Source organism: Dipteris shenzhenensis, chromosome 11 (assembly GCF_047967505.1).
Source record: "Dipteris shenzhenensis isolate YYH24624 ecotype China chromosome 11, Dip_SZ_1.0, whole genome shotgun sequence".
Lineage (NCBI taxonomy): Eukaryota > Viridiplantae > Streptophyta > Polypodiopsida > Gleicheniales > Dipteridaceae > Dipteris > Dipteris shenzhenensis.
The window spans coordinates 32,494,096-32,519,666 of record NC_141606.1 but is presented as its reverse complement, the minus strand read 5'-3'; the positions used below and the strand labels follow the sequence as shown (position 1 = coordinate 32,519,666).

Genomic DNA, 25,571 nt, shown 5'->3' with positions numbered 1-25,571 from the left:
AGAAGCTGCCCTCTCTTCTCTTGGAGGAGCTCCCCTTCCCTACTCCTCTCCATTGAAGGCTTCATCAACATTGGGATTCTCCTCCAATGTTACCTTCTCCAACTTAAGCTTCTACCACCTCTCTTCCCTTTCCTTGGTGAGCTCTTCTCCTTCCTTCAGCTACAAAAACGTCCTGGAGTGGTGTTGTTTCTGTTGCTCTCTATGACCTGTGGACGATGTAACGCTTCTATCCGGATCTAGAAGTAGAATCACGGCTTTGTGTCTTCGGCAAAGTTGTACCTTGAGTAATACAAATTTCGTTTTTACATCATTTCAATCCGAGTTTTTTGTGAAAAGTTACAGCCCTTGCAAGAAGTGACGAAATTTGTTTCTGCACACGAATTTTGCCCGCCATTTGCTCCTTCTGCCCGACATTCTCTTGGAGCTGCTCCCCGCAAGTTGGTGCCCGTATTCTGCCTTTCATTCTCTTGAAGCTGCTGTCCTTCTACTTCTTATCTGCCCGTCACTTGATGTGAGCTCTTGACATTACATTACGGTGACTCCTTCACATGACTACTCCAAACTTTGGTGAAGACTTCCCGAGCTAAATGTGAGTTCTCCGATACTACTTCGACACACTCCATTACAGTGATCTCTTTGATTAGTGCATTACATCGAGCTTGATGTAGACCACTCTACATCAACAAGTGACTTCTTCAACATTGCTTATTCGATCGGTGCCTAAGGTACTTTGCATTGATTGTCTTCCTGATTGCTCAAGGTACCTGAGGCTTCTACTTCAACATTAGTGACTCTCCTTCTTGCATTTTGAGAGTCATCATGTAATTTCTCCATGTAGCTACCCATGGACTTCACCGAGACATTTTTTAGGGCATTCTTGCCTAGCGCTTCATCGACATCGTCATCGACTCGCAGGGATGTGCACACATGTGCATTAGCTATTTGGAGGACATCTCTTTCACAAAGAGATATTTTTATTTATTACTACACGCTTGATGTATTTTGGGGTCCTCTGCCCTGGGTATCTAAAATGATATGTATTGAGTGTTTAATTTTCATCTAGTCTGAAGGTCCTTTGCCTTGGATAGTCATCCTAAAAAGATGTATTGGTTTTCCCATTTTAGTGTGTGGCTTCCTAACATGTCCTGTTATGAAGCCAAGGGGGGATATACTGTGGAAGCCATGTATTGGCTTTGATAGGTTTAGAGGGGGATGTACTGTGGGAGCCATATGTATTGGCTTTGATAGGTCTCGTTAATCAGGCCTGGCCAAGTTCCAGGATGGTGGTGTATTCCTAGACCTATGAACTGGTCATGTAGCCATGCTATAACATGAGCCTCTGAGCATGTTGAGTCTCAAGCCATGAGAGTGCTTGGATCAACCTCTAAACACGCTCAGACATTAGCATCTGAGTTACATAGGGTGCACAGTTTGATGACCGTCATTGTCATGTTCTATTCTTGGTTCTATTCCAATACTCCCTCACCTTAGACCGTCATTGTCATGTTCTGTTCTTGGTTCCATTCCAGTAGTCTCTGACCTTGCATTCATGGGAGGGTGTTGAAATATGAAGCCAAAGTGAGTAAAAAATGAGTGTACTAGTGGTTTTATAGTCTAGTGAGTCCTAGACATGCCACGTGTCATATTGGGAGATATCCCATAGACATTGTGACTTTCTAGAGTCTAGTGGCACACTATATATTGTTGTACTTGTCTATTGTCTAAAATATCAATCAACATCAAGCTATCAATACATTGTGAGTATTTTGGTTATTGCCTTGTACTTGTACTTTCCTTCCTTTCCATTTTGCCTTTCATTATGCTTTCCATATTTCCATTCCGTTCCTAGCTAGCTACCATGTCTCTTTAGAGATTCCCCTATTAGACAGTGGGATCTAGGGGAATGGAAGTGGATAGATGCAGGGCACCGAGAGAAGAGCATCCCCTTCTTTCGTTACATGGTCAGAGATGCCAGGAGATTCCAACTCAGTTGTAGAGGGTGGAGGCCCTCTAGAGCTCCTCATTGGAATACTTTTTAGATTTCTGCAGAGATGCAAAAAAACTTTTGGAGGAGATTTTGGAAATCCCTCAGGAATATGAAAATCACGTTATTCATCTGGCTTACTATTCATGAAGGGATTGCAGTGAACCTGTGGAGATCCAAGTTCGGGGCTGACCCTACATGTCCTTGATGCCACTCAGCGGTTGAGTTAGTGCAGCACTGCCTTTGGGAGTGCACTCAAGCGAGGACGATTTGGAAGGGTGTTGCTAGGATACTTTGCATTTTTCATAGAGCACCATTCTTCATGACTTGGGGATCAGTTGCTTGGTTGTCACTCACTGGTCCTCAGGCTTTCTTCGAGGGGCATGACACAGACACAACTTTGTTTGTTCGACGACACCTTGTGGAGTCATGCTCCCTCCGGGATGTTCCATTTACTCCATTCACAGCTCCCCACACTTCTATAGACACATCTTGGGAGATTCTGGCTAGTATTACAGCATGGCATATTTGGAGAGCCAGATGTACAGAGGCTTTGGAGGACTCCCAAGTTCACCCTTCTCAGACTATGGCCAGTATCTGGGCATATACTATACACACTTTGATGGCCATTTGGGTGAACATACAGGGAACCTCCAGGACGCTACTGCTAGGAGGGTTGCTTTTCTCAGAGTCTGGAAGGGTTCTCCTTTCTTCTCTGACTGTCCGTCAGGGATGAGGTGGCATTTTCAGCCACCACCTGGTATTTTTATTTGCTCATTCTGAGCTGTTTTTTCTCATGCTTGACATGATGTACTCCCGCACTTGAGCTTGCTTTGTGGTTTTTATTCATACTTAAAGTAATAACTTTTCTTGAAAAAAAAGATCAGGAGAATGACACCCTCTATAAGTGAATTAAGTATATCACCAGAGTCCAAAACGCTTCGCACAGAAGAAGTGAAATGATCACTAATAATGTCCAAAAAGTAATTAAGAAAGAGGGGGCCAGCCCTTTTGGATTCAAATGGGAGGGAGAATCAATAAACACTTTTTCTCTACTCTTGGCCCAAGACACTAAAAAGAAAGTGTTTCTCAGTTGGTTGACTTTGATGGGATTTGTACTCAGATTCTAATATCGTCATGCATATTGCTAGCCTTCAAAGATGATATATTCCGCTCGCACAACAGGATAAAAATGAGAGTCGGAGGAAGGTGTGCTAAAACGTTGAATGATGCCATAGCAATTGTGTTGAACTATGATTGGACAATGATGACATTATTTAGTGGGTTTATTCCGAAGCAAGTATTTTACAGGGGGCTGAAGGATGCATCCAGCTCAAATCACTAATATAGCAAAGGTTTTAGAAGATGCATACACTTGGGATGATCTTTCTTTTGAGCTATAGCACATGACAAATGGTGAAAGAAAATTATCCAAAAAGTGACTAGAAGTGGATGAACGAGACTAAAAGGAGAAGGGAGGGGCAGCAAAGAGAAGAGAAAGGGGCTAAGAAGAGTGGAAAATACATGTCTAGAGAGGAGGAAGTAGCAGATAAGGAACACATTCACCGCTAAAGACCAGGATGACTAAGTTTAAGCATATCTGAAGTCTCTATCCAGTCCAACCCACAACAGCAAAAGAAAAGATTGGCATATTGCTAGAAATATTCCTTTCATGTAAGAAAAGATGGCATATTGCTACAAATATTCCTTTCATGTAATGATATTCTCAATTACCTAAAACCAGAATACATATAATCAGGTACAATAATAATATCAATTCTAGGTTCACCCAGGTAAATTTCCATCTGTGTAACCGTCCTTCAGATTCTGTAGATAGCTGCGAAGGTTCTCTTCACTAAGGTTTGCATATTTCAAGCACATCAGCCTTTGAGCAACATGATAGTCCTTGCGAAGTGGAAAAGTTGAAGAGTAACCTAGATTCATTCTTCCAGCCTCCTGGACCACATAAAAAAGGTCAACTTAGGATTTACAAACATAATATCCTAGACTTGGCCTGCGGCCACTGCTTAAGGTGCATCACCTACTAAAAGGCAAGTTACAGGCCTACTTTCAGGAGACGCAAAAGAAATTTCATTATGTGACATGATATTTTTTCTTATGGGCCACACCTTCTCGGTCAGCCTCTCCGTAATCATTTTGGCTTCTTCAACTACCTTCGATGGAAACCCAGCCACTTCACAAAGCCGCAGTCCATAATGAGGAACGTCCGCATGACCTTCTTTTAGGGAAAACTGACGTCCATACATTGCAAGGATTAGAATGTGTGAAGAAAAAGCTGACGTAACCAATGTTTTGAAAATATATTCGTCCACAAGTTCAGCTTCTTGTTTTTAAAAATCAGGGTGCAATTTTTAGCTGGATCAAACAACACTTCTATAGTTATCCGGTTCTATGGGAAGGAGTGAGCAGGCTGAAACTACAGAGAACAGCTAATCTTTGTGCTGAAGCCCATGTTTTAACCTTGAAATCAAGACGATTATTTGTGATCTGTACATGAAAATGACAGGCTTTCACATTGGGATAAAGACTGGAAAGCTCCACAAGCCTTTGCATGTGAGTTGCAAAAATAGTGTACCTAATCCAAAAAACAAGACGAGAAATCACATTACCCTTTGAGGTAAATTGAGCACAATGTAGAAACAGAGGACTGTATCTCCATTAGCGAGCAATTTCTTGATGTGAAACATATGGGTGTGCTTGGTACTTACGCCTTGAGTGACAATAGATATTCACTACAGCTCCACGCAATAGCCATTCCATCCACTGACGATGTTGCTCGGCCGAGCTCATCAAGTAAAACTAAGCTTCTGCGCACCAATATACATGAAATAACACAACTCTGAGGCAAAGCTATTGCTTCTTGTATTTAGGGAATTTAAGAGACAAGACACTTTTGGATGAGGATACTTTAAAAACTCCCAGAAGATCCTTTACCTTGGTGTTACATTTTGGAGTAGAAAAGCTGTCTCTCTCATCTCTGTCATGAACTACAGAAATGAAGACTTCATCATGAATCCCACTTGAGAATCAAGCAGAAAACGCCATTTTCTTTTCCCATGTGCGTGTGAAAGGCGATTATTAAAGTGTTTTGGCTTACTTATTATTTAATAATGGCACTGGCACAGCTGTACTCTGCTACAGCATATATTACCGTGCTTGAATTGGACTCTATGCTATCCCCAGAACCTATGCGAGTGAATATGTGATCCACAATCCTAAAAGATGCGAATCGAGCAGGAACATAGCATCCAATGTGTGCCAGTATTGCTATCAAAGCAACTTGGCGAAGATATGTGCTTTTCCCACTCCTGGTGAAACGCGTATGGACAGAGCAATAGTGATCAGCAAACAGAATATCAGCAGTGCGAAAAAATTTCTCATGTACAGAAATATAAATCACTCATCAACAAAAGGAAGCATGTTACATGTTGGGACCAGTTACAAGGACCATGTTTGAGGCCTCTGAAAGGAAAGTGTTGTTTGCCTGCAAAATCATTCTACCATTATTTGAAATCAAACTTCATGACTCTGAGATTACAGACCAAGCCAAGCATAATTTACAAACTCTGGAGAACCCATGATGAAGTATTCTTATCTTTTTGGGAAAACGACTTGCAGGTGATGCTGAGCTTATTCTGCCCTTACCTTTGCAAGGCTATGCAGGCAATTGGGGTTTTTATCTGCTTACCACAAAGTCTTCCAGGTACAAAGCCTCCAATACAGGATGCCGCCCAGCTTCTATAGCTATGGGTCCGTCATCTGCATTAACATTACAAAAGCTCAACTGATAACTTAGCTAAAATTGCTAAATTTTATTTATTATAATCGGTTGCCAAACTGGGATGGACTGGAGTGTATAAATTATTAGCCTATGCATTGAACCTGTGAACTCTGGTCGAGTATAGCTTCCAACTTGCTTGCTTGATACCATGTACGCAAAAGAATTTACCATCATGTCCAAGAGAGAAATGGACTCTGACAACAGTGTAAGAAGTGGGATATCTTCCCTCACTTTGTTGATAACTCCTGCACCAAGTACTCACATAATTGATTAAATGAAACGTATTGATTTGTTCATATCTTAGGCTGATGCACAAGTTTTCTTCTATCTTAACACTCACGGACATTGTAAATGCATCTGCAAAGACTTTCCTGAATTAACAAATGCATCATACTTATTAAATCAAAAGATTAAAGGGTTTCATATTGAAATGAACGCTACAAACCTAGATTCCAAGATGATGCTAGGGATTCCTATTCTTTGTGCAAATCTTTGCTTATCAATTCATGAGAGAAAAAGGGGAAAAGCTTGTTTCCACAGATGAGGACAAAATAGTCCAAAAGCCAAGGGTGAGGCAAAATTCCACACTAAATGTGATACTGTAACATCCATACTCCAAAGAAAATGTTAAGGGAATACCAAGCAAACATCGAAGGTCCAACAAACTCGTGTTAAACATTATAAGCATCACATAGAACCAAAAAGTCCCACAATAAATCCAGAAGTACAAGCCAGCTAGAATAAAGTCTTCACACTATATCTTGGAAACTTTGGAAGTCACACAGAATAATTGATGCCCTTTTTACATACATATATATATGTGTGTGTGTGTGTGTGTGTTTGCTATTGGGCACTTTGGACTCTATGGAAGGATAGAAATCATAGAGTCTTTAGTGATCCTACTTTTTCACTTTTTTCTTTCTTTAGGTACCCTCTGCAGCAGCAATCCTTCTATCATTGTTTGCAGACCAAGTACATAGATCATGATGTATATGTGTCCTATGTTGAGGTTTCATCTTGATGTATTTTCCATCATCCTATTCTAGGATGGTGATTCTGTAATATAAAGCAACTCAAATTTTCACCCAAAAAAAAGTGTGTGTGTGTGTAAACTAACTTTTTTATTCTATCCAATCTTACAAATTATAATTTTATATAGAACAAACAATAGAACAAAGGAAAGAAATTATAAATAAATGAGAAAAAGGAAAAAGAAAAAGGAAAAATCCTCATCCCGCGAGCAGCCGACAGCACTCTATTGCCGACTTCATGCTTCCGCTGTCTCATCCACCTAGATGGCCTTTAGAAAAAATTATGAATAAATGAGAAAAAGGAAAAAGAAAAAAATTAGTAAGCAAAGCCACAGTTATGTTCTCATTTGTACCCAAGCATAAGTTGCCATCTGGGTTTCAAAAGATTCTGGAATCTCTGAGTAAACCGACCACTTATTAAGCTTGAAATCCCAACAAACACTTCGATAGCAAAAAGGAAGAAATAAAGCAGAAAATAAGAATAAGAAATGCACACAGAGAGAGAGAGAGAGAGAGTTTATTAAAGTTGTCGAAAGACCGATGGGTCTATGAGATTGTGAGAATCCTCATACAAACAAACTTTGAGAGTGGAGCTACTAAACGAGCATCCACACCAATGCAAAATGCAAAAAGCTAGTGCTAGGTACTACAAACTCATGACAGAGTGATCGACTACACATTCGTATCATCATCCTCATCCTGTTTGAAATTGACAACAGACGTTCATTTTCAAGTGCGCATGGCGGATCATCGCAAGGTGAAGCCTATGGGGGCGGTCAAAGGTGTTCACATGAAGATTGGAGGAGTTACATTCTTGTCCAATTTTATCGTACTTGATATGACTGAAGGTGAGCAGACTTATCCTCTACTTCTTGGCAGACCATGGTTACGCTCAGCAAGGGCCATTCAAGATTGGTTAAGTGATGAAGTTCGGTTGCCTTTGGGATCCATATCCCTAGAAGTAGACATGGTTACTGGAAGGGCTTGTCACCGACCAGTGGAACTTGGGGAAGAGGATTTTGAAGAAGAAGGCGTGGAGGAGGAGCAATGGGCACTAGGGGATTGGCCCATATGGAAAGAAGAGCTGGTCTATGTGGAGGACTCACCCTTCCAAGATGAAACCTATGCAACAACAGCATGAGATGATGGTGAGAGCTTGATGTACTTGTTGGAACATGATGGACCAGATGAGGAAGAAGGTGTCATCTTGGATTGGATGGGGGCCCTGGGATGCTTAGCCATCAACATGGTGGAGTTGTGCCCAGAAGTGGATCCTGAAGCCCATCTTGGTACTTCACAGAATGCGTAAGAGGTGAGCCAAGAAGCCTCTGCACCACCTGGTTTGGCTGACCTAATGTATGAACGGATGCCTTTTGGTCTTTGTAATAATCCCCACCTGTACCAATGGTTGATGACCACATGTACCAGACAAAGTGGTGGAGAAGTCAGTAGGGTGACTCAAAGACAAGACCATGAAGCAGCAATGGAGACACACGACACACATGCCTCATACCAGGAAAAAGACCATGGGGTCACAACAAAGGAAGAGGATGCTATACAAGAAGATGATGAACTGGCTGAGCACAGTGATGGTATTAAAGAAGACACTCATGAATCTGCAGAAGAAGAGGATGAACACATAAATGATGTACTGGCTGAGCGCAATGATGGTATTGGAGAAGGCACTCATGGATTTGCAGAAGAAGAGGATGACCACCTACTTACTGATGTCACTCGAAGGCGGGTGGTGCCGGAAATGACTCTTGGAAGGGTATTGAATCCATTGTGCATCCTAACCAACCCAGAAGAGGCCAAGAGATTGGACAACTTGAAGGAACCGTCCACATTCACACTGGAGTCTGGAACTTCAGACCTGCAAGGCAAGCCCATAGCATACAAGGAGAAGAAGATGTCGCGGATGTTATGCTCTAGCCGAGATAGCATGACCTCGGATAGATCGGTGGGCATTTTCTCTTAGATGACCAACTTTTGTAATAATTAATGTGCGTAATTAAATGGTCAAGAGAAGTAACTGCCAAGGTCCTAGGTGAGGGCGTAATGGCATTGACTAGATAGTTCTAATAGGGCTTGGGCCTAGGTGCATCTAATGTGTAAATTGCCAAGGGGCAATTGTTTTAAAAGGGAACTCCAAGAGAGGGGTGAAAAAGGATGCATCTAAGTAAGGGCCTAAATTGTGACATGTGGCCAGGAACTATCTAGGGAGATTGGGGTCTCAAGGATAAGGATGAGGAAAAATCATGAAGAAATATACGTAATGAGACGACTCCTACCTTGAGAGTTTGGCTGGGTGGATAAACGAGTTGCCAACGCCCGTGACTACTCGAGTTTAGGAAACGAGCTTAGGGAATCTGTAACACTTGGTATCAGAGCACAGGAATTTAGAGAGGGTTCGAGGGACAGACGGAATCTATGCTGGCGCTACTCGTGGATTACGAAAGGGAAAGGCGTGGAGCTGAAAAACAAATTGATATCCAAGTACGGAAGCACTTTTACGTAGGTTTTGTGCTGTCGAATCCGATGAGCAGATTGCGCTGGCGAAAGAGAAGCTGGACAGGTTGCGGATGTTTTAACCCGAGCATGGGAGAAATAACAGGGTAAAAATAAGGCAAGCCTTTCAACGGATGTGTAACGCGGGATTGAAACCGCTAGAAAACCCACGGTTGGTGACGTCGTGACGCCGTTTGGGAAACTGTCCTATCAGCGCAGCGTGGGAAAGGAATCGTGGGAGACCTGAGTATACAACGCTGAGCGGTTGCAGAATCGTGAGCCTGTGAGAAACCAGTGACGTCAAGATGAAATAGTCGACTACATTAAACAAGGTTGAAACGAGAAGATAGCCACGTAAGGAGTCTATTACGTTCGTTCGTTGGGAAGATAGTCGCAGGTGCGTTGATTGACGACAAATATGATTCCAGCATGACGTGTCAAGGCTCGTGACGGAGGGGGTCTTCTGGTTGAAATCAGAATAGGAACGCAAGTCTGCACAATGGGATTGGAACTGGAGAATCCAGGAAGCATTTTTTCCCTTTTTTGAAAGAAATCCTGAGTTGTAGTTAATTTGTTCTATACAGCAGGGATTGTCGTTTATCTTTTATGTGTATAAGAAATAGGGGGGAAATCCATTATTTTATTTATTAAAAAAAAAAAAAAACCGCCCAACAAAGGAAGAGAAAAAAAAAAAAAAAAAAAAAAAAACCCCATCTTCCACTGTGAAACTATGGAAGCAGAAGGACAGAATTCAAGAGTGAATCCTAGTGAGTCTAGAGTACAGTCTACACAGCAGATGTCACATCAGGCAGCACCTACTTTGATTGGTACGATTTCGATATTAGAGGATGCTTTACAGCAGATTATGAACCAGCAGCTTCAGGTGAATGCTGGTCAAAATGAGATCAGGGAGATGGTGCAAGCCTTGTCGGCTAGACCGTCTAGGATTGATATGGGCAAAGCTCCAGCAGAGCCAGAGCCCAGTGTACATTCCTTAGAGCGCGCAAGGGTCAAAGTGCCTAATATTGCTAATTATAGACCGGAGAAGTACGCTGGTCGGATGACCGAGCGCAGCTCTGATGTGATCGAGGTTTGGTTGCACAAGTGGGAAGAAGCCTTCGCCATTTGTGAGATTAAATCCGATCTAAAGAAAATCCGCGAGGCCACACACCTGTTTATTGAGGCAGCGGACAGATGGTGGATAAAGCAACAGAAGGATCAAGTTGCTCCAACCACCTGGGAAGGGTTCAAAGCTGAATTCAAGAAACACTTTCTCCCACCTGATGAAGAATCCTGAGCTTGGGATGCTTATAGAAATCTTCGTCAGAGGAGCTTGTCAGTGGCAGAGTACACTGACAAATTCAGAGAATGTGTTATGAAAATAACAGACCCTCTCCCTATGTCGGTTCAGTTAAAAGACTATATCTATGGACTGAACGACAAGATCAAAATGGAAGTTCGGGCTAAATATGTGACTACATTAGATGAATCTATAGCAGTAGCCCTCAACTATGAGGATGCCAGAGGTAGATCTGGTGGATTTGTGCAGGCAGGGACTCAGTATGAGCACCCGAGGAAAGGGGGATTTCAGAGGAAATGGGTCTCAAAGACAAGTGTCTCGCAGCCAAGTGGCCAAACCAAGCAGGTGAAGCCGGTTGAGGGACCAGTAAAGTCAAGTACCACCGTTGGGGTGAAAAGGAAAATAACTCCAATGGCAGCCCGGGCTTGGTCAAAGTCCTCATTGACCCCTGAACAAAAAGAGAAAGCTAGGAAAGAAGGATTGTGCTTCGGCTGCCTTCAGCGACATCAGTGGAAGGATTGTCCACTGAACAAAGATCGTCGCACGGCTAATATGATAATATCTGAATGCGACGTAGAAATGCAAGAGAGTCCCAGTGCGGAACATATGCAGATGCAACTGGCGGGACCTTCTCAGAGGTTAGTACCTTGTTTGTTATGTGTATCTGTTGCTAAGTTAGTGACGAGTGCACCTGATAACATCCTATCTAAGCCCGCAGCAACGAGGTATACAGCCTTCAATGATACGGAGTTAATTAAAATGAAAGGGCAAGTAGCCGGTCATGATGTCATTGTGTTGTTTGACTCAGCGTCAACTCACAATGTGATTAACTCCAAGCTCGTGAAGAGGCTGAAATTAAAGACAAGTCCATCTGACTATGCGTATACAGTCAGGATGGCAGACGGAAGTTCAACTGAAGTATGGGAGCAGAGGGTTACCCAGTTGGAGCTTCGGATTCAGGACTATACTGAGAAGCTTGATTTTGAAATGACCAAGCTTGCTCATGCGGATATAGCCCTGGGAATGGCGTGGCATTCTAGTAAGAATCCAGCCATTGATTGGAAAAAGCACGTATATCAATTCAAAATGAATGATGTGCTTTATGTCTTGCGAGGTGAAAAAGATATACCTCAGGGACCGTTGGTTTCCGTGATGGAAATCAGAAAGGCTCAAGTAGAGTTTTTGTACCTTTGCACCGCATCGGTAGAGCCGGTGGATGAGTCTTCGGCTAGCACTGATGTTACGCAAAGTGGTGAGATGGCCAAGCTGGCTAATCTTATAACAGAGGAGTTCTCTGAATGCTTTAGGGATGAACTACCTTATGGGTTACCTCCAGAGCGGAATGTTCAGCATAAGATTGAACTGATCCCGAGGGCAGAACCTGTAAATAGACCTCCCTATAGAATGAGCTTTACTGAAGAAGCGGAGGTGCGTAGGCAACTGGAAGAATACCTCAAGTTGGGGCAGATTCAACCAAGTTTCTCACCTTTTGCTTCACCAGTGATATTAAAGAGGAAAAAGGATGATACGTTTCGCCTCTGTATAGATTACAGAGCATTGAATAATATCACTGTTAAGCACAGGTATCCGATGGCTCGGATTGATGATTTGCTAGATGCATTACATGGAGCCGTGATTTTCAGCAAGATAGATCTTAAGTGCGGCTATCATCAGATCCGGATTAGAGCCGAGGATGTGCATAAAACCGCTTTTAGAAGCAGGTTTGGTCATTATGAGTTTTTGGTAATGCCCTTCAGACTTACCAATGCTCCAGCGACCTTCGTCATGCTTATGAACGATTTACTACGTCCGTATATCGGAAAGTTCATAGTACACTTTATTGACGATATCTTGATATTCAGTAAAAGTGTTACTGAGCATCGTGAACACTTAAGGATAGTGTTCAGTACTTTGAGGAAAGCCAGTCTTTACGTGAATAAAAAGAAAACTATACTGTGTATGGTTAGGCTTGAGTATTTAGGGTTCATAATTACTCCACAGGGGGTAGAAATGGATCCGAAGAAAGTGGCTGTGATACTAACTTGGCCAATCCCTCAGAGTCTGACCGCGTTGCGATCATTCTTGGGATTTGTCCAGTTTTATAGAAGGCATATCAAAGGATATTCCGGAATAGTATCGCCATTGACTGATCTGACCTCAGATAAAGTACCTTTTATTTGGGGACAGAATCAACAGGAAAGTTTTAACACCATAAAACAAGCTGTGGTCTCAGGACCGGTGTTAAAAATAGTTGATCCCCAGAAACCGTTGTTCCTAGAAACCGATGCAAGTGGCATTGCGGTAGGAGCAGTCCTCCTTCAAGAGGGAAGGCCAGTAGCCTTCGAAAGCAAGAAGCTTTCTCCCTCTCAAAGGAATTGGCCAACTCATGAATTGGAGTTGTATGCTGTTATCCATGCTTTGAAAACATGGAGGCATTATCTGTATGGTTCAGAGTTTTATGTGGATGTAGATCATGATACTCTGAAACTTTTTTGTAAACAACCTGACTTGAGGGGCCGCCAAGCTAGGTGGGCAGAGCTCATGCAGGAGTTTAATCTAACGATTCGGTACCGAAGAGGAAAAGACAATAAGATAGCTGATGCGTTGTCTCGCATTATGCACAATCTGAGTTTCACGGTATTAGAGAGTGCTCTAATGACCGAGATCAGAGAAACTCAGAAGGTGGACGAGTTTGTCCAGAGCTTATGGCCTAAGGCTCATGTGTTAAAACCCGGGGAAAATGAAAAGGATGACCTGGCATCCAGAAAAGGCCAAACTTATGCAAGATATACCATAAGGGATGGTATGCTAGTTAGAAATGGCAAGGTTGTAGTACCTGGTCAGAATGATCTCAGGCAGAGAGTCATTCGACAATGCCATGATAGCCCGTGTGCGGGACATCCAGGAGTCGAGAAGACCTATGATCTCGTGAAGCGAGATTTCTTTTGGCCAAAGATGAAAAAGCATATTCATGAATATGTGACACGGTGTTTCTCGTGTCAGGTAAGTAAGGCCGAGCGGGTGAAGCCACCCGGACTTTTACAGCCCTTGGAAATACCACTAAGCAAGTGGGAGAGCATTTCCATGGATTTTATTGTAGGACTACCTGCAACGCAAGGAGGGTATAACTCTATCCTTGTGGTGGTTGATCGTCTAACCAAGATGGCTCACTTCATTCCGACTAGAGAGTCTATTAGTGCCCCGCAAGTAGCGGAGTTGTTTATTAGACATATATTTCGTCTGCATGGATTGCCTAGATCCATAGTGTCAGACAAAGATGTCAGGTTTACCGGTCACTTTTGGACAGCGGTATTCGAGACACTGAGGACTGAGTTAGGAATGAGTAGTGGGGATCATCCTGAGACGGATGGTCAGACGGAGAGAGTCAACCAGACTTTAGAGGATATGCTGAGAGCATATGTGTCATTGAGGCAACATACATGGGACAAGTGGTTGCCATTGTTGGAGTTTGCCTACAATGATAGGAAACATTCATCTACTGGGTTCAGTCCGTTTGAACTGAACTATGGTTATAGGCCAGCCAATCCAACTATAGTTGGAGTACCTCAGAAAGTGCCTAGTGCCGCGAACTTTGTAGTTCAGATGCGGGAGATGCTAGCACTTGCGAGAGCTAATATCCGCCAGGCTATGGACAGAGCCAAGGTGTATGCGGATGAAAATCGGTCTATAAGAGTATTTGAAGAAGGAGAAAAAGTTTTTCTCAGAATTCCTTCGCACTCGAAGTCGTTGACTTCAGGAGAGTGTGCTAAGTTATCACCTCGATACTGTGGGCCGTGGTTAATTCTGAAAAGAATAGGCAGTGTAGCCTATAAATTAGAATTGCCACAGGGGTGTAAGGTGCACCCGGTTTTTCATGTTTCGCGCTTAAAGAAATTTTTGCATACAGGTGACTCACTAATCGAAGGTGTGGTTTTGTTTCAGGAGATAGAGGATACTGCAAGACGCAAACCAACAAGGATCCTGGACCGAGGAACAATGCAAATACGAAATCGGAAGATACCCACGGTGTTGGTTGCATGGCATGGTCAGCCTCTATCGGAAGCTACCTGGGAATCCGTGTACCAGTTGCGGAGAGCATTCCCAGATTTCATCATCGAGGACGCTGATGCTTGAAGAGGGAAGGAATGTTATGCTCTAGCCGAGATAGCATGACCTCGGATAGATCGGTGGGCATTTTCTCTTAGATGACCAACTTTTGTAATAATTAATGTGCGTAATTAAATGGTCAAGAGAAGTAACTGCCAAGGTCCTAGGTGAGGGCGTAATGGCATTGACTAGATAGTTCTAATAGGGCTTGGGCCTAGGTGCATCTAATGTGTAAATTGCCAAGGGGCAATTGTTTTAAAAGGGAACTCCAAGAGAGGGGTGAAAAAGGATGCATCTAAGTAAGGGCCTAAATTGTGACATGTGGCCAGGAACTATCTAGGGAGATTGGGGTCTCAAGGATAAGGATGAGGAAAAATCATGAAGAAATATACGTAATGAGACGACTCCTACCTTGAGAGTTTGGCTGGGTGGATAAACGAGTTGCCAACGCCCGTGACTACTCGAGTTTAGGAAACGAGCTTAGGGAATCTGTTATAGCGGACCTTGCTCTACTTGACTTATAAATGTCAGAAGCTGACCCCCCAACGACACAGAATGTTCTTGAAACTACATACGAGGTGGATGGACTACCATATAGAGGAATGCTCAAGCAAGCATAAAAGGGCAAAAAGAGAATGGGCCCAAGTGCTGCCTCTAGATCTCAACCATTTCCAGAAGACACCCAACCGTCCTTTCCGAGGTCTTGGATGGAAGAATTAGTGGGGGATTTTTCCTTGGATGATAGTCCTGCACATCCAACAGTGGGAGCATCAGAACTGAACAACTCCACATCAGAAAGCATACCTCAGGTTGACCATGCTAGGGATTGGAGGTATCTTAACATTGGGATAGAGGACCAACCACGACATCTCAAGGTAGCCAGTTGGGTCTAGGAGCATGATTATCTCCTTGCTGCATTGTCTGACTTTTTTCAAGAGTATGTCGATGTCTTTGCCTGGTCATATAAGGATTTAAAAGGAGTACCCGCCGCTGAGTTCATAGAACATCGCATCGATCTGTATGCAGAGGAAGACCCGGTGATCAAGGGACCATATCGCATGAATCCAAACTATGGCAAGGCTGTCCATGCTGATATTCAAAAGATGGAGAAGCGGGGTTGATCTACCCTGTTGACTACTCCGAATGGCTTAGTGGCATTGTAGTGGTGCCCAAAAGAGAGACTGGCAAACTCCGTGTTTGTGTCGACTATAGGAGTTTGAATACTGCCACACGTCAAGATAGGTTCCCTCTCCCCTTCACTAACAGGGTGCTAGAAACCGTAGCCGGTCATGCTCTCTACTCTTTCATGGATGGATACAATGGGTACAACCAGGTTTGGGTGCGAGAGCAAGATCAGTTGAAGACTACCTTCGTCACCGAATGGGGAACTTATACTTACCGGATGATGCCCTTTGGTCTATGCAATGCACCGGCAGCGTTTCAACATCTTGTCACCAAACTCTTCCAAGAGAACATTGGAAAGTTTCTCGAGGTATTCTTGGATGACTTCTCAGTGTTCAATGGTAAGAATGCTTCTCATCTCGAACCTGTTGTTCAAATTGATCACATGAGTAAAGTTGAGGTGGGTTTTTGATAAGTGCAGAGAGGCCAGGTTGTGCTTAAATCCTAACAAGTGCTTCTTGCTCGCCTTGCGAGGGGTTCTTCTTGGCCACATTGTCTTTGCTGAGGGAATGACTATGGACCCAGCAAAGGTGGAGGTGATATTGACCTTGCCTATTCCTCGCATACCCTAGGAAGTCAAGTCCTTTTTGGGACATGTGGGTTATTACAGAAGATTCATCCGGTTCTATGCCGACATAACGGTGGCGCTGACGGAACTTCTTCACCAAGAACAATCCTTCACCTGGTCCGCACCTCAACAACTGGCCTTTGAGAATCTCAAAGACCGTCTAGTGAAGGCACCCATCTTGCGGCAACCTCAATGGGATGTTACTTTCCATGTACATGTAGATGCAAGTGGACTGGCAATTGGCGCTATATTGGCCCAACTTGATGAAGAGCACAAACTGGACCTACCTATGTATTTCACGAGCAAACAACTCAACGGAGCAGAAAGAAATTATAGCACCACTGAACGTGAGGGTTTGAGCATGGTCTATGCCATGACAAAGTACCGGCATTATCTCTTGGGCAATAAGTTTATAATCATTACTGATCATCAAGCTCTCAAGTACTTGTTGAATAAACCCACGCTTGGGGGCAGACTTGAGATCAGGACGATTGCATCAACCTGCAAATCACTTGTCAAGGATCTCTTCTGGTGAAGCAGCCACATGAGTTGATGATGACCTTCCAGATGTGGGCCTCTTCCGTGTCGGTGTCACAGTACCAAAAGATGACTGTCTGTTTGCGGTGGACTGCTTCCCACCATGGTATGCAAACATTGTACATTTGTTGTCCATAGGTGAGTTCCCCAAAGGACTGACCCCAACACAAAAGCGGAGGCACATTGTTCAAGCTGCTCCTTTCAAACTTATTGCGGGTTAGCTATACAAGCTGGGGAAAGACCATATTTTAAGGAGGTGTGTGCTCCCTCATGAAACACAACCCATCCTTCAAGAGGCTCACTCAGGAATGGGGGGAGGTCATATGGCTCCAGAGACCACGGCTAGAAAAGTGGCCAAAGCCGTTCCAAGACTACTATGCTCATGTGCACCACTGTGACTCATGTCAAAGAGGTAAACCAAAGCCTACTCGGAGGGAGTACCTATCCCTTCAACCCTCCAACCTTGTACCACCCTTCTATAAATGGGGATTGGATTTTGTTGGACCAATCTCTCCTGCCACTTGAAGAGGGAACAAGTACGCCCTGATTGCTACCGACTACGGCACCAAGTAGGTGGAGGCCAAGGTTGTGAAGACATGTACCGCTCAAGTTGTAGCTTCCTTCTTGTATGATCAAATCATCTCAAGGTTTGGATGTCCTGTGAAATTGATGAGTGAGAGGTACCCATTTTCTCAATGATGTTATTGCTGACCTCATCACCCAACTACAAATCATTCACAAAACATCTAGCTCATACTACCCTCGAGCCAATGGCTTGGCTGAGAGTCCCAATCGGACCATGTCTCATATTGTGGGTCGCTTATGTCATTGGGTATTCACCATTTCAACTAGTTTACAGCCTGGAGGCGGTTATGCCCTATGAATTCCACATGAAGACCACTAGGATTATGGCAGAGATGGATGGTAACTTGGAAGCATGCACGCTTGAGTGATTATGGGATCTTGAAGCCTTGGATGAACATCGCCATGAAGCAGTCCTTGCTCAAGAAGTATGGCAGAGGAGGCAGAAAGCATGGCACGATAGGAATCTCAGGAAGAGGGAGTTCAAAGTTGGTGACTTGGTCTTGTTATATTCGAGTAAGTTCCTGAAGCATAAACCAAAGTTCATTAGTGGGTGGACAGGTCCTTTCTACATCATCAAAATTATTCCAAGTGGCAGAGTTTACTTGGCCACCTTGGAAGGGAAAAGGTTAGCAGCACCCGTACATGGATCAAGGGTACGGAAGTATTATGTTCAGTAAGCATATCTCTCATGGTGATTCTTGTATTACCCTTACTTTAAAAATAAAAAAAAGGGTGTTCTATCTCCTTCACTTTGATCTCTAGGTAACCCATGTCATCCCCTTTCAAACTCTTCACTCTTGTCACTGGTCATCCAAGTGACAATTTGTTCACCCTGGTTCACTATGCTCACTCTTGTCACTGGATCATTCCAGTGACATCCTTGTCCCTCCTGGTCACTCTGCTTCACTGGACACCCAAGGTTCACTCTTGTAACCCTCCTTCACCATGTTTACTCGTCACCCTGCTTCACCATGTTCACTCTTGTCATCTTGCTTCACCATGACCACTCTTGTCACTGGGTCATTCCAATGACAACCTTGACACCGTCCTTTACCATGTTCACCCTCCTTCACCATGTTCACTCTTGTCACCCTGCTTCACCATGACCACTCTTGTCACTGGGTCATTCCAATGACAACCTTGACACCCTCCTTCACCATGTTCACCCTCCTTCACCACGTTCACTCTTGTCACCTTGCTTCACCATGTTCACTCTTGTCATCCTACTTCACCATGTCCACTCTTGTCACCTTGCTTCACCATGATCACTCTTGTCATCTTGCTTCACCATGTCCACTCTTGTCACCCTGCTTCACCATGTCAACCTTGACACCCTCCTTCACCATGTTCACCCTCCTTCATCATGTTCACTCTTGTCACCCTGCTTCACCATGATCACTCTTGTCATCCTTCTTCACCATGTCCACTCGTGTCACCCTGCTTCACCATGTTCACTCTTGTCACCTCATTTCCCATGGACTCATGTCCCTTGGTCTTCCAATGATCACTTTCTCCCTTTGCCTCCATCATCACTTGGTCACTTCGTCTTCCCAGTGACAACCTTGTCACCCGTCGTCCCAGTGACAACCTTGTCACACCGTCGTCCCAGCGACCACCTTGTCACCTTGTCATCCCAGTGACAACCTTGTCACCCCGTCGTCCCAATGACCACTTGTCACCTTGTCATCCCAGCGACAACCTTGTCACCCCGTCGTCCCAGTGACCACCTTGTCACCACCTTGTCACCTCGTCGTCCCATGACAACCTTGTCACCTTGTCATCTCAATGACCACCTTGTCACCTTGTCATTTCCGTGACCATCTTGTCACCTTGTCCTCTCACGACCACCTTGTCACCTTGTCATTTCCGTGACCACCTTGTCACCTTGTCGTCTCAGTGACCACCCTACCACCTTCTCATCTCCATGACAACCTTGTCACGTCCTTCTCAATGGGTGCTCCTCGTCATTCCAACGACATGGAATGACAACCTTGTATTGGGTCACCTGGGAAAACTTTCGCTATTTTTGGCAACGCTTGCTAAAATTGGAGGGAACTCACTATGTTGGGCAATCTTTGGCTGATTTGGGATAAAGTTGGCTATTTTTATGCACCTCGCTATTTTTAGCTCACCCCCTCTATTTTGGCCATCGCTCCATCCTTGAATACTCCTCTTGCACGTTGGCTTGCCACTTCTCCCTCTCCTTGCGCCACCTGCTCCAAGCTCTCCCTCTCCTTGCACCACCTTGCTGCAAGCTCTTGCGCCACCTCTCCTCCTCCCCTAACCTCCTCATCTCTTCCTACGCAGCCCTTTCTTCAGCCATCAGCCTCCCTCCATCTCCTACGCAGCCCCTAAGCCCTCAGCCCCCCCTCCATCTCCCACGCAACTCCTTCCCTCCCTTATCCCCCCGACGCAGCACCCCCCTCCTCTATCAACCTCCTACCTCCCTCGCCTCTCCAACAGCGCACTCCCTCTCTCCATCCTCTCCAACAGCTCCCTCTCACTCTTCTCCATCGCACCCCCTCCCTCCCTCTCCTCTCCATCGCAAAACCCCCCCCCCCCTCCCTCTCCATCTCACCTCCCTCCCTCCCTCTCCTCTCCATCGCAAACCCCCCCCTCCCTCTCCTCTCCATCGCAAACCCCCCCCTCCCTCTCCATTGCACCTCACACCCTCCCTCTCGCAAACCCCCCCCTCCCTATCCTCTCCATCGCACCTCACACCCTCCCTCTCCTCTCCATCGCAACCCCCTCCACCCCCCCCTCCCCCTCCCTCTCCTCTCCATCCCCCTCCCTCCCCCTCCTCTCCATCACACCCTCCTCCCCCTCCTCTCCATCACACCCTCCCTCTCCTCTCCTTCGCCCCACCCCCCTCTCCACCGTACCTCACTCCCTCCTTCTCCTCTCCATCGCACCCCCCTCCCTCACCCTCCATCGCACCCCCTCTCCCGCACCCCCTCCCTCCCTCTCCTCTCCATCGCTACCTCCCTCTCACCTCTCCATCGCACCTCCCCTCCCTCCCTAACCTCTCCATAGCGTCCCTCCTCCCCTCGCCTCTCCACCAAACAGCCCCCTCCCTCCATCACCTCTCCATCGAATAGCCCCCCTCTCTTACTTCTCCATCAACAAACAGCCCCCTCTTTCGCCTCTGCATCAACATCCCCACCTTCCTTCCCCTCGTTCTTTGGTGCATCATGGAGCAACTTCCGCCAAGCAAGTTCATGCCACAATCACATCCTAAGTACAAGCCTCGCCTACCGAAGGACACTCTCTTCACTCCCTTCTATGCCACGATGAGTTCCAAAGCTCCTTCGGATCCCACCCTCGGGTCTTCTCCTCTTCCCACTTCTCCCCTTCCCATGCAGGATTCCCAGGGGACGCCTTCTAGGAAATCCCCTGAAGACATTTCACGTCCGAAACGCCCTCGACCAGACATCACAGTGATTTCGGATGAGGATCGTGCCCATCCCTCATAGCGGGCTTCACCCACCTCCTCTCACAGTGCGTCAGCATCTAGTTCTGATCATGGTGGTTCGGACTACTCTCCTCCAGCAAGATCTCAGGCCCTCGACCCTAGGTATACAAACTTCTGTTCGATCCCAATCTCTCGCTCTCATCTGTCTTGTCCACGTCGGAGATTGAGGCATTATTCCACGCAAAGTTTGACAAAGTGGTTTTTCCCTCAGTGGATGGGAAGCTGTGCATGACTTTCATCTGGTCTTATGACACGGATAGCGACACCTTTGAGTTCCTCAGTTCACGACACACTCTTACACCAGCCCTAGTGTCCACTTACCTGCACCTTCCCACCCTCCCAGTCCAGCCAGCTTTTAGGGAGTCACAGTTGCTTCTTTCCTTCCTTGCACAGTGCAAATCTCAGCGGAGGGGACACGAGTGTCGTAAAGCAATAGATGCTACAAGCAAGGAAGCCATCATCACCCGTTACTTCTTTTCATGCATATATTCTACACCAGGGCATTTTTTTATTACGAAGGGTATTCGGCCAGCCCTCAACGCCCTCTTCATCACTCAACCATACGACTTTGCTGCATTCTTTTGCTCCTCCTTTCGAAGTACAATCCGCAAGCGTTAGGGTACACATACTTGCAATGTGGCCCCCATCTCACGTACTTTTTGCATCAGTGGAGTGCAGCGTGCCCTTCCCCTCTGACACGGATCCTTCCTTCACCTTTGACCTCTGCATCTCCGACAGTTATTGCCACTTCCACTCCCTCATCTTCCTCACTTATTGTTCCTTCCACCTCTTCAGTTTCCCCCACTATTCCATCTTACTTCCCTACTCTCCCTCCTACCTTTGCCCTGCCCCCTCCCTCCCGTCCTCCATCCCCTCCTCACCATCTCTCCCCTTCGACAACCCCCACTTCTTCCACTACTGGAGTGTCTCAGCAACAGGTGATCGATGTCCCAGATACTCCTCCAGTGGAATCAAGGGGCCAGGTGCTACCAATACTTTCCGCGGGCACAGGATCAGGAAGGTGACTGTAAGTTTGCACATTCCTTCTCCTATATGTACAGTCAGTGATCCCATCATCGCCGCCTCCTCCATCCATGATGATTCTGCAGCTCCCATGGCCTCCACGGACTAGTTCGTTCCACTTTCCATGCCACACGTTAGTTCTGTGGAGGTACCCTCTTCCTACAGGGCACCATTATCTCAGGCATCTGGGGGTTTTGATCTCTCGTTGGCATTGGGCCTTCGCTCTCCTCTCAGTGGGGTGGTTGCTCTCTCATCAGGACAGTAGGCTCCTTCTCTCACCCCTCGGTGACATCAGCCATGTCCCTCATCAGGACAACAGGTTTCTCTCTCTCAGGACAGCCAATTCCCTCTCTCTTCATCGTCACTTCCTCAGGACAGCAGGTTCCCTCTTTCTCAAGATAGCAAGCTCCCTCTTTCATTGTCAATTCCTCAGCTCCAATATTTCTTCCTCCTCGATGACATCGGATGGGACCACCTACCATAGCTCCACCCGGAATAGGTCCCACTATTTTTGTGGCCACTTCCTTGCCCCTTGAAGCTGACTGTGCTCCTCTCAAAGCGAATGACATGTTGGACCACTATATCGCAACATCCTCGGGACAATCATTCTCTATTGATGCATAGTGGGAGGTGCAGAATCAAGATTACGACAAACTCCTTCGTGAGCTCAAGCGCACACGCTCTCCTGTGGATGTGGAGGAAGAGGATGTTGACCAGGTCATGACCATTCCGTTGCGCAATGCCTTGTCCACCGGCGCTCTCAGATCTACAGCTCCTGCATGCGTGCTTAGTTTGGATGCCCTCGCCCTGGTGGAGGATTTCGACAAGTTGGAAGATCGAGCCATGGCAAGAGTTTTTGAGGAATTTGGTGAGATCCTAGAAAAACTAGACAGGTTGAGCTACGGGGACCGCTATGCTTGGGCAAAGTGCTCTGTTCACATGGTGCACAGGATCCTTGACGACACATTCAATCAATTTGGTGTAGCACTTCTCAATTCCACGGGACATACATAGCGCATACAATCTCAGATGCAGCACCTTCGATTGGAGTATGAGCGTCTCACGCACACACAGCAACAGGGATGGGAGTCACAACTTGCAACAAAGGAGGCTCTTTGGCACAAAGACAAAGATAAGCTTCAAGGGCAACACCGCATGGAGCAGGAGGATTGGAAAAAGCCTTGTACTACTACTCTTCCAAAAAAGATTGGCCTCTGCATAATCCATTCATCCTCATTCACCGGCACGGTGAATGATAGTGGCGGGGAAACTGTTGCAGATATTCAAGTTCAAGCATTCAAATTCAAGCCGAGCTGACCAGGTGACAACTATGCTAGGGAGCTGTCCAGATGACAACCATGTCACCAGTCCCGACCAGGTGACAACTATGTCAGGGAGCTGTCAAGATGACAACCATGTCACTGGGTGACAACTATGTAAGATAGCTGACCAGGGTGACAACTATGTCAAACAGCTGACCAGATGAGGGCTAAGCGGCACACAGAGAGGTGTACATGGGGTATCAGCGAGGTGCATAGAGAGATGCACATGGGGTAATCATATCACCAACTCGGAGGAGGCTGGCAAGTCAGAAGTAGTTGAAGCCATGAAGAATCCTAGGGGTGGAATGGCTAAGAGACTGAGAGCCACCACCAGTGAGAGGGAGGAAATGAGATTTTCAGCGAGAGAGAGGGACCCTCCACGAGAGCGGAGGAGATCAAGGGGATGGGGAGAGGAGGGAGAGGGGCATCCTAGGATTGTAAGGGGAATAGGAGAGTGACACGGAGGTTTTGGGTGACCTCTCCTAGTGTAACGTTGTGATGTCCTACTGATGTACTTCTCTTCTACTCTGAATACTATGCTTCTCCCCCTCTCTGTTCGCAACTGTAGCTTCCCTTCATCCCGTGTATTTCCCTCTTCATCCCCCTTCACTTGGTATAATGGTCCCTGTGTTATGTGGCTTGAGTTCTCTTGTGTTCATGTTGAGGGATGGCTCTTGTAACTTCATTTCGCTAGGCCTTGCATCACTCTTGCACCTCTTGCACTCGCTCGCACCTTCGACGACACCATTGTTTTCATGCATACCATCATTGACAACATCGTTCTACATGCACCGTCGCCGCTCACGACATCATTCTACATGCACCCTGGGTGACACCAGTGGCCCTCGCTTACTTGATCCTCACACCGGTGGCTCTAGCCTCCGGTAACACTTATGGAAGTGTTAGGACCCCCCTCCCTCCTGCCTCAGACAATTTATGGCGATCATGGTGGGACACTGCTAGTGATGAGTAGCACAAGTGAAGTGGTGATCTAGGGTCCTAGAGAGAGGTCTTATGCCGAGTAGTTCTGAAACATTTGAAGGAGCTAGTGAGAGGACTAGGAGGTACTTGAGGAGAGTGGAGAAAAGACTTCCGGTAGACCAAACTCAGTACAAGAAGCATTACATGCGACATAAGTTTGCGAAGTCCTCAACTCGAGCACAAAGTGAGCCCATTGGAGCAGTAGCCAGAGCAAGTAACTTCATCGACACTCTCATTGACTTGGATCAACAGAAACCCTAGTTGTCAGATCCGGACTCTGGAGAAGAAGAAGTGCAAAGCGGAGAACAGGTGAAAGAAGAGGTTATGAAGGACGAGGGCTTCTCAGGGACTCATCAAGATCAAGGCAGCCCCTCTCCTCCTCTTGCAACACGAACCCCTCCCTCAGACAATGATACACTTGAGTGTGAGAATGTGATCCATGGTCCTATGATGGCGTCGGAATCTAGCTTGTCCAGTTGCTCCAAGTCCCCGGCACTCTATGAATCGATTGACCTCAAAATCAAGCACTGATGCATAAATCTTGGACATGACATGTCCAATCATAATGGTCCTGTAGTTCTTCGGGCTCATGGGATCCCCTGCCTTGTGGATGGGTGAGATAGTGTTAACAGTCGAAGTGCGTGGAAACCCCAAACAAATAACTTCATTAAAGAGCTTTGTTAAGATCGGGGCTAGAAGATCAATCCCATATGAGATAAATTCAATGCATAGGTCCTCATGATCTTTCGCTCGGCCATTATGAAGTTTCACAATGGCATCCTTCACTCCCCCCCTAGTGAAGAGTGTGCAGGATGTAGGGCGAGATATATGTGAGATGTCAGAAACTAGCTGATTTGGGATATCGTAGAGCGTGCGTGCATCGTCATACTAGATCTGAGTGTCTGTGAGTGGTGAGGAGGACCGTCCCTCTAGAAAACAAAATATTTAGTAGTTTCTTCTCGTTCCAGTGAACGAAATCCAACTTCTTCCAGCGTACCAATCGACGATACTCGCGTAGCGTCTCCGGTTCGTTCGTAAGGTTATTTTTGGTTTCGAATCTGAGATGACAGTGTAAAGCCTTGTACTCATCATAGTACCAACTATTAAGTTACAGTCCAAGGTGGTGGTGGACGGGTGGAGCGAGTGGTGTGAGGGAAAGCGTGAAGGGC

The 25,571-nt window shown here is 45.8% G+C and overlaps 1 protein-coding gene across 1 annotated transcript in view; it reads right to left on the bottom strand.

Annotated features, from left to right (window-relative positions):
- Window positions 1-3,769: 3,769 nt before the first annotated feature.
- The window catches only part of MSH4 (MUTS-like protein 4), a 59,778-nt gene continuing 37,976 nt past the window's right edge, over window positions 3,770-25,571 (bottom strand). Inside the window, exons 16-24 of the mRNA XM_087381518.1 lie at window positions 5,888-6,031; window positions 5,694-5,764; window positions 5,431-5,489; window positions 5,157-5,313; window positions 4,940-4,992; window positions 4,714-4,812; window positions 4,466-4,580; window positions 4,114-4,236; window positions 3,770-3,940 (exon numbers count right to left, since the gene is read on the bottom strand). Coding sequence (XP_087237644.1) covers window positions 3,770-3,940; window positions 4,114-4,236; window positions 4,466-4,580; window positions 4,714-4,812; window positions 4,940-4,992; window positions 5,157-5,313; window positions 5,431-5,489; window positions 5,694-5,764; window positions 5,888-6,031 — 992 coding nt within the window. The remainder of the gene's footprint in view (window positions 3,941-4,113; window positions 4,237-4,465; window positions 4,581-4,713; window positions 4,813-4,939; window positions 4,993-5,156; window positions 5,314-5,430; window positions 5,490-5,693; window positions 5,765-5,887; window positions 6,032-25,571) is intronic.